Source organism: Lithobates pipiens, unplaced genomic scaffold (genome assembly GCF_037356315.1).
Source record: "Lithobates pipiens isolate NorthernLeopardFrog02 unplaced genomic scaffold, aLitPip1_a1.2 Scaffold_3, whole genome shotgun sequence".
Taxonomy (NCBI): domain Eukaryota; kingdom Metazoa; phylum Chordata; class Amphibia; order Anura; family Ranidae; genus Lithobates; species Lithobates pipiens.
In genome coordinates this window covers 67,102,445-67,118,167 of record NW_027507790.1, presented here as the reverse complement: position 1 = coordinate 67,118,167, position 15,723 = coordinate 67,102,445, and the positions used below count along the sequence as shown (strand labels likewise).

Genomic DNA, 15,723 nt, shown 5'->3' with positions numbered 1-15,723 from the left:
TTAGTTAAAACCAATTATTCGCATCATTGATTAGCGAATTGAATACAGCTTAAGAAGCTTATAGAATATACTACTCAACATGTTTCGCTCCGAAACGAGCTTCTTCAGGAGTAGTCGGTATATCTAGTAGATAAAAACTGTAAATTGAGATGAAATAAGGTAAAAGAGTATAAACATGTATGCCACTACCTGAATTGTAATAGAACAGTCAAATCAGCCAATGCTCTGTTGTGCAATATTCAGATTTAAAGGTCCTTTGTTCTTAACGGATTTTGATCAAGGGACAGATAGAAAGGAATCCCTGCAATAATTAGCAAAAATAAATAAATAGGGACAGGTACTAAAATATGTTGCAATCATTGGTGTATAGTGATCACCATATGAGGGACATACCAGCATCTATTTCACATACCTGAGTATGAATAAGCAAAGGGTCTGCTGAGGCACAATGAGGTCTGCTGGAGCACAGTATTCCCTCCGGCTAATGGGCAGACAGCAGAGCAGTTGGCGGTCTGAGAACCGCATTTGAACAAGCTCGCCCAGCCCGGGGGCGTCGGACGTCAGCGCCGGGCTGCGGACATTCATTGAGGAGAGAGGCTGAATGGGAGAGGTGTGCAAAGATGGCGTCCAAGAGACACCAGCTCCACAGTGAATGGGTGTATAAAGATGGCGCCGGATCGGTGACCATCTCCGGAGGTGCACATGTCCATTACCACTCTTATTTAGACACCAATCAGGAAAGCCGGTGGGGGATAACAGATGGCCAATGACGACGCTGCAAATACTGCAGCGTACGTCCACACGGCCTCGGACAGAATAATCCCGTAAATAATGGACCTGATATGTAGGCGTGTCATTGCGCCTATGTAGGGTCTATCCTAATGGATAGACCCTAATCCTATCCCACCCCAACACTGCCTTCAACATGTTTTACAGATGACATCATGTGCTTTGGATCATGAGATGTTCCAAGCCTTCTCACTTTTTTCTTCCCGTCATTCTGGTACAGATTAATCTTTGTTTCATCCCTTGAAAGAACACTTTTCTAGAACTGGTCTGGCTTTTTAAGATGTTTTTTTGACAAAGTCTTAATCTTGCTTTTCTGTTCTTCAGGCTTATGAAGGGCTTGCACCTTGTGGTGAACCCTCTGTACTTGCTTTTGTGACCTCTTCTCTTTATTGTAGACTTTGTCAATGATACGCCCACCTCCTGGAGAGTGTCCTTCCCTTGTCTGGATGTTGTGAATAGGTTTTTCTTTACCATAGAGAGGATCCTGCGATCATCCACCACTGTTGTCTTCTGTGGACGTCCAGGCCTTTTAATGTTGCTGAGCTCACTAGTGCGTTATTCTTTGCTCAGAATGTACCAAACTGTTGATTTGGCCACTCCTAATGTTTCTGCTATCTCTCTGATGGATTTGTTTTGTGTTTGAAGCCTTACAAAGGCCTGTTTCACTTGCATGGACAGCCCCTTTGGATGCATGATGTAGGTTCACAGCAATAGATTTCAAATGCAAATACCACACTTAGAATCAACTTCATACCTTTTACCTGCTTAATTGATAAAGAAATAATGAAGGAGTAGCCCACTCCTGGCCATGGAACAGCTTTTGATTCAATTGTCCACTTACTGTTGGTCCCTTGAAGAAGGGGACAGCTTTCAGCCCATATCCATTATATAAGGATATGCACTTTCAGCCCATATCCATTATATAACTATAGCTTGAATATGTCTTGTTAAATACCTGAGAAGAAAAAATAAAATTGTGCCTGTGTCCAAATATATATGGACCTACTGTATATATAGTTATAGTATATATCCCTAAACACAATAATTTGTATATTTAAACAATTTCTACATATGGGATATTTCTTATCGGATTAGTACATTTTATCTACTAAATAATTATTATGCCAGCAGACAATACAATCGTGACTTTTGTTTCATGGGATATAATACATTAGGTTATAGTCATATAATCATACACTTTTAGATACATGCGGATATGGTACGATTCTCAGTAGAATATTATCCTAAACACATAACACACATAATTCCATAGTTCCCTTTTGACATATTATGGATGATGGAGGTTGTACATCAATATTTATGTCACTAATTCCAGAAATTTTAAAATGATGTCTGAGCTGTATTCCTAAATGATTAGGAATTTGAGGCAGTAATCTAGCCTTGTCTGTTTACTTACCAACGTGTATTAGAATTGTCCAGCTTGGTAAACATTCAGTTCTAAGAAAGCTATTGCCAATGTCCAGTCACTTGAATGTAGCAGTTTAAAAGCCATGGTCTAAAAATGAATTTTTGTGTCCTTTAAATTTATGTCAAATACTTACCTTAATTTTCCTTTCCTGATGGACTCGATGGCAGCCTACGTGTGGGTTTAGTCCTGCCTCCATTACCCTATAGGACGATACTCCCATAAATCTTTGCTCCCTGCCAGAGGCCGTGTTCGGTAACTATCCTACTCCAGCCATTTGGGAGGGAACTCCTGCTGCCATGGAGTCCATCAGGAAAGGAAAATTACGGTAAGTATTTGACATAAATTTTCAGTTTTCCTGACAGACTCCATGGCAGCCTATGTGTGGGAAATAACTCGCCAAGACACACCCGGGTGGGCAAAAATGCTGCTTAACAAAGATTTATTTGACACCGTCAACTGACAAAACTTTAACTCCAAAGTCAACTGAGGATAGAGCCGCCGGCTCAACACAATAATGAGACATAAAGGTGTGAATTGAAGACCACGAGGCCGCCCTGCATATCACGTCAGGAGCCACATGGCGAGATGCCTCCCACGAGGTAGAAAGACTTCTGGTCGAATGCGCCGTCACCGCCTGAGGAGGAGCCAAGCCCTTTTCTCTGTATGCCCACTGGATTGCTTGAACTATCCATGCTGCAATTGACCTGACTGATGCTCTAGTGCCCTTGTTCTTCCCACAGAACAGAACGAACAGGAAGTCCGACTGCCAGAATGGAGCTGTAGCTTCCAAGTAGAGCTTTAATGAGCGTCCAACGTCAAGAGGATGAAAATCCGAGGATCTGAATAAGGGTAGAGAGATTTCCTGATTTTCATGAAAAACCGAAGTGACCTTAGGGTTTGACCACAACATTGGAACTAGGACCACTCTGTCCGGAAAAAAAGTTAGAAAAGGCTCCTTGACTCCTAGAGCTTGAATCTCTGACACTCGTTTCGCCGAGGTGACCGCCACCAGGAATGCAGTTTTCAGGGTGAGTTCTCTGATGGAAAGAGCCTTACTGAGAAGAGAAAAGAAGTCCAGAACTAGAGGCAGATCCCATTTAGGGAATCTGGGTTTTTTCTGGGGTCTCAATCTTACTGCGCCCTTGAAGAACTGCTGGATAAGGGCATGCTTGGCCCACTGAACCCCTGTAAATGCGGAAATAGCCGAGACCTAAACCCGAAGGGAGCTAACTGACAAGGGTAAATCCAAGCCTGATTGCAGGAACCCCAAAACGTCTTGAACTGTGGGTGGAACGTAGGAACTGGTTCTGGAGGACACAAAAGATACAAATTTGGCCCAGATCCGTTCATACACCTTATTAGTGCTTCTTATCCTCACACTTAAGAGGGTGGAAATGGCTTCCTTAGGACACCCTAGTGCTTCCAGCCTTCCCCTCTCAAGAACCAGACCTTCAACTGAAGGTGAGCCGGACATGGATGGAGAATCGACCCCTGGGAGAGCAGGTCCCGTCTGGATGGAAGAGGAACTGGGTCCCGAAAGCTGAGGAGGGATAGGAGAGGAAACCAGGGCCTGTTGGGCCAATGCGGAATTATTGCCAACACTTCTACTTCTTCCCATCTGAGTCTCTTCAGGAACTGGAACATAATTGGAATTGGAGGGAAGGCGTATGCCTTGTGGAACCGCCACTGCTCTGTTAGGGCGTCTATCCCGTAGGCCTGCGGATCCTTGAACCTTGAATAGAACCTCGTTAGCTTCCTGTTGAAACGGGAGGCGAATAGATCCACTTCTGGAGACATCCCCAGGGATAGAACCCACTGAAATACATCTTCGTGAAGGGTCCACTCGTTGTTGTCCAAGTGGACTCGTGATAGAAAATCCGCTTGGACATTGAGGACTCCAGGAACATAGGCTGCTGTTAGGTTGGCCAGATTCCTCTGGGCCCAACGCATTATTGGATCCACTTCCCTCAGCAGAGACTGACTTCTGGTGCCCCCTTGCTTCCTTACGTATGCGACCGCAGTCGTATTGTCCAGCCTGAGGACTACGGATGCACCCACTATCAGATGCGGAAATGCCAACAGTGCTAGGAAGGCTGCTCGTAGTTCTAACACATTTGACACTATTCCCCGAGAGGGAAAGTCCCAAATGCCCTGAGCCACTTCCGATAGACAATGTGCCCCCCAGCCCTTGTTGCTGGCATCTGAAGTCACTGAGATCCATTTGATTGGAAGAAGAGAGTGGCAATTCAATAGGTTCTCCCAACGAAGCCACCAGAGGAGGGAACCTCTCATGGTCTGAGTAATCTCGATGGATTGGGCCTTTTCTCCCGACCATTGGCGAAGAAAACCCATTTGAAAGGGGCGCATCCTCCACTGTGCCCACTTCACCATCGGTATAGTAGACACCATGGTGCCTATGATCTTTAGGCAATGAAGAGCACTGAGACGAGATGAAGAGAGAGCCAGGTGGATCCTGTTCCGTACTACTGCAATCTTCTCCTCGGGCAGAGAGATGGTACCTTTTGCCGTATTGAACAGGGCGCCGAGGAACACGAGAGACTGTGTAAGAACTAACTGGCTTTTCTCTAAATTCAGGAGCCACCCGAATTCCTTGAGGGTTGCGATGACTTGATCCCTGTGATTCAAGAGACAATCCTTGTCCTGAGCGAGAAGAAGCAAGTCGTCCAGATAATGATGATTCCGGATTTTTCTGACTCTCAACAATGCTACGACTGCTAGAAGGACCTTCGAGAATGTGCGAGGGGAGGTTGACAGACCGAAAGGAAGGCAAGTAAACTGTAAATGAAGCTGGCCAATGGAAAAACGAAGAAACTGTTGGAACTCTGTGGCCACTGGGATGTGAAAATAGGCGTCTTTGAGGTCTATTGAGACAAGTCAGTCCCCTGGCTGCACTGATTGTTGAATCGTGGACAGCGTTTCCATTTTGAATTTTTCCTTTCTTATGAAGCGATTTAGACGCGTCAAGTCTATTACGGGTCTCCATGTACCGTTCTTTTTCTGGACCAGGAAAAGAGGAGAATACATTCCCATGGTTGTCTGGAACAGGAATAGCGGCGCCTTGATCCAACAAAGATTTTATGTAGGTTAGAAGAATTTGTCTTTTTTCTTCCGACTTTGGAATGGATGTGGGAACACACTTGAGTTTGGGGACACTGCTGAACGACCAAGTGTGCCCGAAGGAAACCGTCTTGACGGTCCAAAAGTCCTGGATCAAGGCCGCCCAAACGTGCCGAAAGTGGAACAAACGTGCTCCTACCCGGACCGCCTGGACGGGCTCGATCTCAAAAGGACTTAGTAGGCTCCTTTTCCCCCATCGAACTGCCCTTTGCAGATTTTTTGAGAGATGTCTGTCTGGACCTCCAAGATCTGGAAAATTCCCGTCCAGCCCTGTAAGTGCGTGCCTCCCTGGCACGATCTTGACCCTGCTTTCTTGGGAAAAATCTTCTTTGATTCTGCAGGCGTCTATCCTGGGGGAGAAACCCCGACTTACCCCCGGTGGCTCGAGTTATAGCACTATCCAGCTTATTGCCTTAAAGGGAAGAACCATCAAAAGGAATACGGCACCAAACCTGCTTAGAAGCGGGATCGGCTAGCCAAGGACGGAGCCACAGGGCACGCTTGGCAGTTACAGACGAGAGCATAACTCGAGCCACCAGACGGATAATATTGATCGAGGCCTCTCCTAAGAAGGCTGAAGCCAGTCTTAGTTCTTGAATGGGAGAACTCTTGGCCAGATCTTCAGAAACATTCCTGAGTGTTTCATCAACCCTATCGGACCAAACTTCCATCGCTCTAGACTGAGCCGCTAAGGCCAGGGCCGGCTTACAGGCCATGCCAGCCGTAAGATAGATCCTCTTCAGGTCAGAATCAATTCTCCTATCCAGAGCATCCTTAAAAGAGACTGTGTCCTCAAGAGGAAGGGTCACATGTCTGACCAATCTCATTACCGCTGCATCCACTAGAGGGGAAGACTCCCAAGTTTTTAACTTCTTCCTCCTTAAAAGGGTAAAGTCTCTGAATCTTAGAAGAGAATTCTTTTTCTCTACCTTACTCCACTCATCCCAGATCACTTCTCCCAACTCTGAGAGGAAAGGGTAATACGCTCTCTTTCTTCAATTGCTTAAAAAACTTTCTTTGTTTCGCCAGGGCCACTACCGGCTCTTCCCAGTTCAGTGTTTCCTTAATGACTTTGACCAAGGGAGGGAGCAGGGCAAAGTCAAAACCTGAACCAGACTCTTCTTCCTCAGACTCACTCTCCGAGAGGACAGCAGACGGATGGCTAGGCAACGAGGAATCCCATGTGTCCTGGGCCTGAACATCCCTCCCCGGAGACCTTGGAGACTCTATGGGGGACAACTGGGGGGCTTCAAACTTCTTAAGACTGTCCTTGACCAATCTTTCCACCATAGACCTCAGCTGTTGGTCAGAGTCACTCCTTTCACCCGTCGCTTTAACATAACAGGCATCACAAAGGGACTTGTCAGCAGGAACCTGCGTCCTGCACCCCCAGCATAAACCTTCAGCTACGTGACTTGGGCAAGCTGTTGAAGGGCGGGAAGATTCCCGGCTACGGAGACTGGTTCTCGCAGGACAATCATGTCGTCTGGATCTGGAAGAGGAATGCCGGCGGTGGGACTTAGACGAGTCACTTCCTCGGTGAGAACTACGTCGCTGAGTAGACCTAGAAGGGCTGAAAAGGGAGAAAATCCAGCAGTGTTAGTGGAACATTCCCTAATGTTCCACTGCCCCCGGCAGGTAACCCTAAAAAAGTACCTTCTCCGAGAGGGCTGGCCACTAGCAGGCGGTGAGGCATCCAAAGGATCCATCAGGGCTGGAGATAAAACAGCCCCAATTAAACACAGAAAACAGCTAAGGAGGCAGAGATAAACAGACCTTATCAAAGACACATACCTAATGCTGAAGAACCAGGACTCGGGAATGGCGCTGCAGGCTTTACAAGCATCCCAGACACACTGCAAGCTGTTTTCTGTTTTTAAAATTGCCGCCTTAATGACGTCGCGAATTTCGTCATGAAAATGCTAGCGCGCGAAGCCCGCAACGCGCATGCGCGAACCAAGCCTCGTCCTCGCGCATGCGCAGAATGACCGAGCGGCGAACGAGGAAGTAACTGGGCGGCTGGAACGCAAGGAAACCAGCCGCCCAGCAAGCCAGATACACCGCACAGCGCTGTATGGGGAACGAAAAGGCACTGCAAAAGAAAGAAAACACACAGAAATGACACAGAAAGGCTGCCATGGAAAAAAAAACAGCTCACCACTCCTGTAGATGGACATCAGCCGAGGTAGGTCCCCAAACACATGCCGGACTTCTGGGAGGAGGGGGGGGGGCGAAAGTCACCTGCTAGTAGCTAGGCTCACGACTAATCACGCGGCTTCACCTGTCAGTGACCAGGCATACACCTCTTAAGCGCCTCTTCCATATGCCCCTTTTCCATACTCCGCTAGTAGCTAGAGCTTATTGGAAATATGCGACTCCAAGTCGCTCGGCCGGTCCGTATCGCAGAAAAAAATGCATGCCTTCAGGGTAAAAAGACACATGCTAGGTCCTATGGAGGAGGACAAAAAAAGAACACGGCCTCTGGCAGGGAGCAAAGATTTATGGGAGTATCGTCCTATAGGGTAATGGAGGCGGGACTAAACCCACACGTAGGCTGCCATGGAGTCTGTCAGGAAATAGAATTTACAGGTATATCAAATTTTCTTTTTTTCAAATAATTATTTTACAATGACTTAAGTACTAACAGATCTCTTACATGCTCAATTCTAACTTAAAATTGGATAATGATGATTTCAAGTTTCCATTTTTTCAGTCTTATTGAATGGCCAGCTGCTGCCTTTTGGCAATTTATCACTTGCAGATATGCAACTACCATGTAGATGTATTAGGAGAGTTATAATCAACATATTGCTCTGTTTCAGCTGAAAGATTTGATGATTGTTGGCATTGACTGTTACCATGACACATTGGCTGGGAAAAGGTCTGTTGCTGGGTTTGTTGCTAGTTTGAACCAAGGAATGACACGGTAAGCCAAACAGTTATTGTTTATTTACTTGCTTGTGTGAGATGCATTATTTTGAAAGCACATAAAATGGACTGAATATCAGAGATAGAAGTAAATTAAATTTTTTATGATACATCAGAGGACACAGGAATGGTATTTTTAGAGCTTTGGGTAATGCTTCACCTCCAGGTGATTAAATAGTTAAAAATAGCAAAGCTGAAATCCAGCCCTGCATAACCTCTCCCACTCCGAGTTGCTAATATTGAAAGGTGATGGACTGCTCTCTTTCTGCTCTGAGAGATTGTCTCCCTTTTCTAGTTTTGATCTTCAACACGTTCAATGTCTTTCTGTGTGCACTAAAGGCTCTTTAATAGCAGTAATGATTTTGATTGTTTATCTCCAGGCTTACTGCAGCTCTGAAGGACTTCACCCAAACCACGCAGAATGGCAAGAAAGGCCTGCAAATTGCTAGCATTGGACCCTATGGGATGCACTCACCCTGTTATCAGCATGTGAAAGTGTGCTTGGGTGCATTCGTTGGTCCATTATATTGGAGGCCAGATTCTTAAAGTGGTTGTAAACCCTTAAGCCTCATACACACAATCGGACTTTGTAGAAACTTTCCCGTGGATTTTTATACAAAGGGCGTCGTTTGTGAACTTGTACTGCATACACACGGCAGGACTTTTTCAGGCAACTGTCACCAAATCATGTGGTTTTTCTGCTCTTTACCGCCACCTTTGGTCAACTTCTGTATTGTTGTCTGATCTTTTGCATTGGTTCTGAGCATGCGTGTTTGTGCTTTGTTCAAAAGTCCTATGGTTTTCTGTACACACGATCGGACTTTTGTTGACAGAAAGTTTGTCCATTCGCACAACCAACAAAAGTCTGACTAAAACCGAAAAAGTTTGTCCGATGGAGCGTACACACAGTAGGATGTTGCCTTAAAACAGCTAATTTGCATGTTTTGTCAAAAAGTCAGATCGTGTGTATGGGCCTTTACACACCACTTTTATCTCCAGGTAAGCCTATAATACGGCTTGCCTGTAGGTACTGGAAATATCTCCTAAACGTGCACGGTTCAGGAGATATTTACCATATATGCTTGCTCATGTGCACCAAAAGAAGAGCATGACCGTGCAGTTTCTATAGGCCCCGTGTGATGACCATCGGCATCCGTGTGGGAGTGACGTCACACGACTCTGGCCAGTCACAGAGCCGGAGTCCGCGGCCCCGGAAGGAACATGGGTGAAGATGGACATAGTCACCAGCGAGGACATTGCGGGCTTCGTTTGCAGGTAAGTGCAACATAATGGGCTAGTATGATCTGCATACTAGCCCATTATGCTTTTACTTTGCAGGGGAATAAAGAGGAAGTAAAAGCCTTCATGGTTTACTTCCTCTTTAACCCCCCTACAGGGGTAAGCCACTGAGCAATGGGAGAGCGGTTATAGATGTTAACAGTTACTGGCTACTATTCCTTGATATGGCCCTCAAGAGGTCAGTTGGGCTCCCTTTAGGCTGCATTCAAACCTATGAGTTTTTCAGACGTTTTATGAGCTGAAAACACTCAACAAGCAAAATCCAATTAATTTCAAGGGCACCTGTTCACATCTGTGCGTTTTGTCACCTGAAGAAAAAAGCCTTAAGCGCAAATAAAAAAAAAAGATTCTTTGGGGCAGATTAAAAGCGGTTTTCTACTTTTTACATTGGTGCGACTTGTGCAAAAAAAGCCTTTGGAACGCTCAGGTGTGAATGCAGCCTTAGATTTAAATTTGGCGACTTTGTTACTTACCCACTTGCTGACCACCTTCCGCATATATACTGTGGGAAGAGGGTTCAGCTGCGCAAACCGGCGTACCCATACGTCGGTTTGTGCATGTTGTACTGCAGACCTTGCCCATGGGTCCGGTGGACTCAATTTCTGCCGGCCACCTGTGATCATGGGAGAGAAACCCAGAGCGGGTATCTGTCAATGTAATCTGTCTGACGGGAGGAGAGAGATCAGCTGTTCCTAGTGATCGGGAACAGAGATCTCTCTGTTCTCCCTGGCCACCTATCCCCCATACAGTTAGAAACACCTCCCAGGGAACACAGTTAACCCCTTGATCGCCCCCTAGTCTTAACCCATAACCCATTTCGTTCATTGACGGACACAGCTCCTTTCAGTCTTGACCGTAGGGTTATCATGTCACCTTCAGAAGAGGACTAGGAGAAACATGTAATACATGTGAAAACAGAACTGTATAGTTCAGCCCAGGGGGCGGTCCCTCTGGCTATAACCCCTTAAGCCTGCTTCCTGCAGGTCAGTTTTTTTCTGGCTAGTGAAGGAGAAGGATCCGACCGGTATTGGCCACACCATTGGTTTTGCAGACCCTTACCGAGTGGGCAAAACTATTGCACCGTGAGCTGGAGAAGCAACAGTCTCCTCCAGTCTGCATAGAAATAGCAGACCAGCTGGTGCATGGCCTCAAGTATGTCTGCGATGCGGCCTGGATACACTTCCCCTTCTCTCCAGAGCATCGGTATCAGCAGTGGTGCTATGGCGCCTGATCTAGCTGAAATGCTGGTCTGCGGACCAGGCATCTAAAAAAGCTCTGATGGATTTGCCCTTCCTTGGTGAGCGGTTATTTGGAGCTTCGCTGGATGACATTATTAAAAATGTCACAGGTTCAAAGAGCACGTTGCTCCCACAGTCCAAGAAGGGTAAGGAGCCATGCCGCAGGCTTTTTCATCCACCCGAGACGTCAGGTAAGAGCTCCCAGTCCCACAGGGTGACTGCTGAGGGAGAAGAGCGTCCCTGGTCTCGCAAGCCTGCGAGCAAAAGTACTACCGCATGAAGGTTTGCCCCCGCCCGACACTCGGGACCCAATAAGGGACCCACTCAAGTCGCGGGGTGATAGTACCTGTTCCAAAGCTGGAAAGGTTTGTGAGATTCTACTCTAATCTGTTTGTAGTCCCCAAAAAAGGAAGGGGTACGTCCAATTCTGGACCTAAAAGCCCTCAATTGCTTTGTGAAAGTACAAAGGTTTGGAATGGAATCAGTTCGCTCCGTAGTCGCTGCACACCATTAGTGTGACTCCCTGGTGTCTCTGGATATCCAGGATGCGTACTTGCATATAACCATATGCCTTTGGCATCAGGGGTTTCTGCGGTTTGCAGTAGGGGAAGAGCACTACCAGTTTGTGGCTCTCCCCTTTGGTCTGGCATCAGCACCCCAAGTCTTTACCAAAGTATTGGCTCCAATTTTGGCGTTGCTGCGACAACGTGGGATCACAATCGTGGGTTACCTAGACGACTTCCTTCTGAGAGCAGCTTCAGCCTCAGAATTAAGGGAGGATGTGGCGATCACCATGCAAAATCTACAGTAGTTTGGGTAGGGGGTTGAAGCTCAAGAAGTCGGTACTGGTGCCGACTCAGCACCTGAAGTACTTAGGCTTACTGCTGGACACCGTGGAAGCGAGAGTGTTTCTCACTTCAGACAAACTGCAGACTCTCCAAACAACGGTGAAGTTATTGATGAAATGCAGATGGTCTTCGCTGCGTTTCTGCATGTGAGTTCTAGGCCTCATGGTAGCCTCCTTTGAGGCGGTACCGTATGCCCAATTTCACACCAGAGTCTTGCAGAGGGAGCTACTGTCCAAATGGGACAAATCTTCGTTATCCCTGTATCAGCAGATTCGGGTGAGCCAATTGGTCAGGGACTCTCTTCTCTGGTTCCTGAGGTCTCCGGCCCTTCAGTCCAAAAAATCGTTCCTGCCTCTTCATTGGACGGTGATCACAGCGGACGCTAACCTGACCAGCTGGGGTGGAGTGCTGGGGGTACAGTCGACCCAGGGCTTCTGGTCGAGGGAGGAATCCCAGTTCAATGTTCTTGAGCTTTGAGCGATCAAGCTATGTCTCTCCACATGGACAATCAGGATCCAGTCAGACAACGCTACGGCAGTGGCATATGTCAACCACCAAGGTGGAACAAGAAGCTCTGCTGCAGCACAGGCGGTCGCTCAAATGTTTGAACATTGAGGGGGTTTCCTTAAATGTTTGAACATGTCCAATCACCTGAAGTTATACCCCTATAACCCACGTTGTATGAATTAAAGGGGATGTAAAGGTTCATGTTTTTTTACCTTAATGCATTTAAATAATTGCTGCACACATACCATGTGACATAAAATAGTTGCAACGACCTCCATTTTATTCCCTAGGGTCTCTACTACAAAAAAATAAGTATGGGTGTTGAATTGAGATTGCATTTTTTTTTTTAAAGGATTAATCATGCAACTCTACTACATAGTATACCAAGACATCGTGCAATAATGGCTCCTTTATCTTTGTAGAGTCTAATGCCCCGTACACACGAGAGGGATTAAGTCTGACAGACCTCCAAAGGAGTTCCGCCGGAGTTCCGACGGAGTTCTGGCGGACTTTTCGACCGAACGGACTTGACCACACACCATCACACCAAACTCCGACGGAGTCGAACGTGATGACGTACGACTGGATTCGACGTAGGAAGTTCCTAGACAGTAGCCAATAGCTGCCCTAGCGTCGGTTTTAGTCCGTCGGAGTAGCACACACACGAGCGGATTTTTCAAAGGGGACCGGGTCCGGCGGAGTTCCGTCGGGAAAATTTAAAGCATGCTTCATTTCTAAAGTCCGTCAGACTTTAGCTTCGCTAAAGTCCGTTGCAGCCCACACACGATCGGATAGTCCGCCGGACTCAGTCCGTCGGAGTTTGGATGTCGAAAAGTCCGCTCGTGTGTACGGGGCATAAGCCCCCGTACACACAGTCGGACATTCCGGCCACTAAATCCGTCAGATTTTTTCCGATGGATTTTTTCAGAAACTTGTGTTGCATACACACGGTCGGAAAAAGTTGTTGGAAAATGCGATCGTTTGGAACGTGGTGACGTTCATTGTGTAGGACGGGACTACGTAGAGGCTAGTAGCCAATAGCTTTGGTCTCGTAATTTGATCTCAGCATGCGTGGCACTTTGTCCAATCGGAAATTCTCTACAAATGATTGGAAAAAGTCCAATCGGATTTTGTTGGAAAATTTTAGATCTTGCTCTCAAATTTTTTCCTATCGGAAGTTCTGACAAAAAAAAAAGTCAGATTTTGTTGGAAAATTTCCACACACGATCGGATTTTCCGACAATATAATCCAATCTGACCTTTTCCGTCTGAATTTCCGACCGTGTGTACAGGGCCTAAGAGTGGGCCGCTTAAATGTCGAAGTACATGCCATAAATAAATCATTTTTAATGTAAATAGTTTTACATTTAATTTAACAAATGAAGGATTAACACCTGTAATGTATGACAGAATGTCAATAAATTTTATGTATTATTTTTAACAATAACATCCTTTGAATTAAAAGATGTAATCTTTCTTTATTTAGGTGGTTTTCTCGATGTGTTCTACAGGATCAAAAACAAGAGATTGTTGATTTACTCAAAGTCTGCATGCAAGGTAAATGCACCACTTTGGACTTATGCACATGTGATGTACATATTATGACTCAGATGGCAGAAAGCACAAAACAATGATATTAAAGTGGAACTAAACCCTCTCAATCTTCAGCATTAACTATTTGTAATCCTTAATCCTTGCATTAGTATATAGATAAATGGTATATTGTATTTACTTGCTTTAAACTTTTTTTTTTTTTTCACATTTCTTCAGTTGTTTTCTGGTTCCCCGCCGGTGCTCCTGGTTCCTCTCCTTTGGGTGGCCCCACAGAGCCGCTTTCCATGGGGGGCACCTGTACGGGTGCGCTCCCGAGTCCCGCTGCTGCGTCCATTGACACTACTCGGCCCTGCTCTTGTGTCACTGGATTTGACTGACAGCGGCGGGAGACAATGTTGGTTTCTCTTATATTCACCAACCGACACCAAGCTCCTCTCTGTAACAAAATGGGTTGTTAGCCCTATCACTGGAGATTACTAGGCAAAGTTGTAATGCAACACTTCAGAACTTTTAGTTCCGCCCAGGGGGTGGTCCCTAGGCTACAACCCCCACAGCCTTCCCTAGCAGCCTCAGTTTTATTTTGCCTAGTGAAGGAGATACACCTAGGAACCCTGTGGGCCCATAGGTCCGTTTTTTTGATGCAGAAGCTTGGCTTTTTGCGCAAGATGAATGATCCTGTGATCTTCTATCAACAGCTGGCTGGGTGACAGACTGGTTCACTTATCCTTGTAGTCTCCCCAGTCCAGCCATTGAGCGTGTGCAGGTCACAGCTATGGCTCGGCAGGCCACGACATACCTCAGCTCCAGAAGTGGTCGGTGAGCTTTCATGCTCCGGGGCATACATATGACCGGGCTACTGATGTCTGCGTCACAGTGTGCCGGGCCAGTAGACTTCCCTCTACTGATCAGGAGTTGGCTACAATGGAATGTCTACCAGCTCTTCAGGACTGGTAAGTACAGCTCTCCCTGTCTTGGCAGGGTGGAGCAGCTGGGCATTCCCTGGGAGGTCGATTCGGGGGCCCCCTCACCCTCCTCTCTTCTCTCCTCTGTCCCTAACTCCCCTCACGGGGGAGGGGGGCTGTGATACTGAGCGGTGTGTGTGCGCCCTGGGCTCTCACTTGGGTTCTGGCTGTACTTGGGTGCCTGGGTCCTGAGTGCTTATCCCGGAGGGTGCCTTTGAGGTTTGCCCCTGTGTTGGTGCAGCGCTGTGTCTGCCACATGTTTTCTCTCTGCCTCTCATGGCGCTGGCTGGCGGCCATTTTAAGTGTGGGCAAGGGACAGCATTCTTCTGGGCTTCAAGCGGCCATTTTCCTAATGATTCTCTATTCAGAACACTGGCGGCCATTTTCTTGAAGCCGTGTTTTTTTGTGTTCCAGCAGCAGCTCCTGTGCCCTCAGCTTCCTGTTTTGTCATCACAAAGCGCTGGGAGGCCTTCTGTGTAATCTGGACAGATTTTTTAGATTGATCACCGATAGTTCACCGATCGTGCTGATGGACTGCCACAGCTTTGGTCCCTCTGCATCTGGGAGTGCTGGGGTTCTACAGGCACTGCTGTAAAACAGCGCTGACCTCCTGAGGGCGATGAGTCCGGCGGGTTAGAACCCCTCAGTCAGCGGCAGCAAGGAGGGTGGGACTTTCACTGTCCTAAGTGGCCCTTCGGGTGGCAGACAGGGTAGGGCCAGCATGGCTTTAGAAACTGGTGTTTTTTCCCCCGAAATCCAGGCAATTGCAACCGGGTCACCTGCGGACTGCGTGGTTCCTATGAACACCTTGACGGCGGTCCTCAATTCGTTCGTTGCCAAGATAGTTGCGGTGCGTGGGAAGAAAGGTGCTAAAAAGGGTCCCCTGCCCCCCCACCAGTCCCGTTTGGGTCCCACAAGCCAGGACATTCACCTAAGGTATTCCTGTATCTGACTTATTTTGACAAGTTCATCTACAAGGAATGGGGTCGCCCGCAATGTACCTTCTCGGTCCCCAAATACATGGCGGTGCG

The 15,723-nt window shown here is 47.0% G+C and overlaps 1 protein-coding gene across 2 annotated transcripts in view; it reads left to right on the top strand.

The window, feature by feature from the left end:
• PIWIL1 (piwi like RNA-mediated gene silencing 1) overlaps positions 1 to 15,723 on the top strand; it is a 510,395-nt gene that overhangs the window by 387,108 nt on the left and 107,564 nt on the right. For both annotated transcript variants that reach the window (XM_077461809.1, XM_077461808.1), the window contains 2 exons: positions 8,179 to 8,282; positions 13,663 to 13,733. In XM_077461809.1, the coding sequence (XP_077317935.1) occupies positions 8,179 to 8,282; positions 13,663 to 13,733 (175 nt within the window). The remainder of the gene's footprint in view (positions 1 to 8,178; positions 8,283 to 13,662; positions 13,734 to 15,723) is intronic.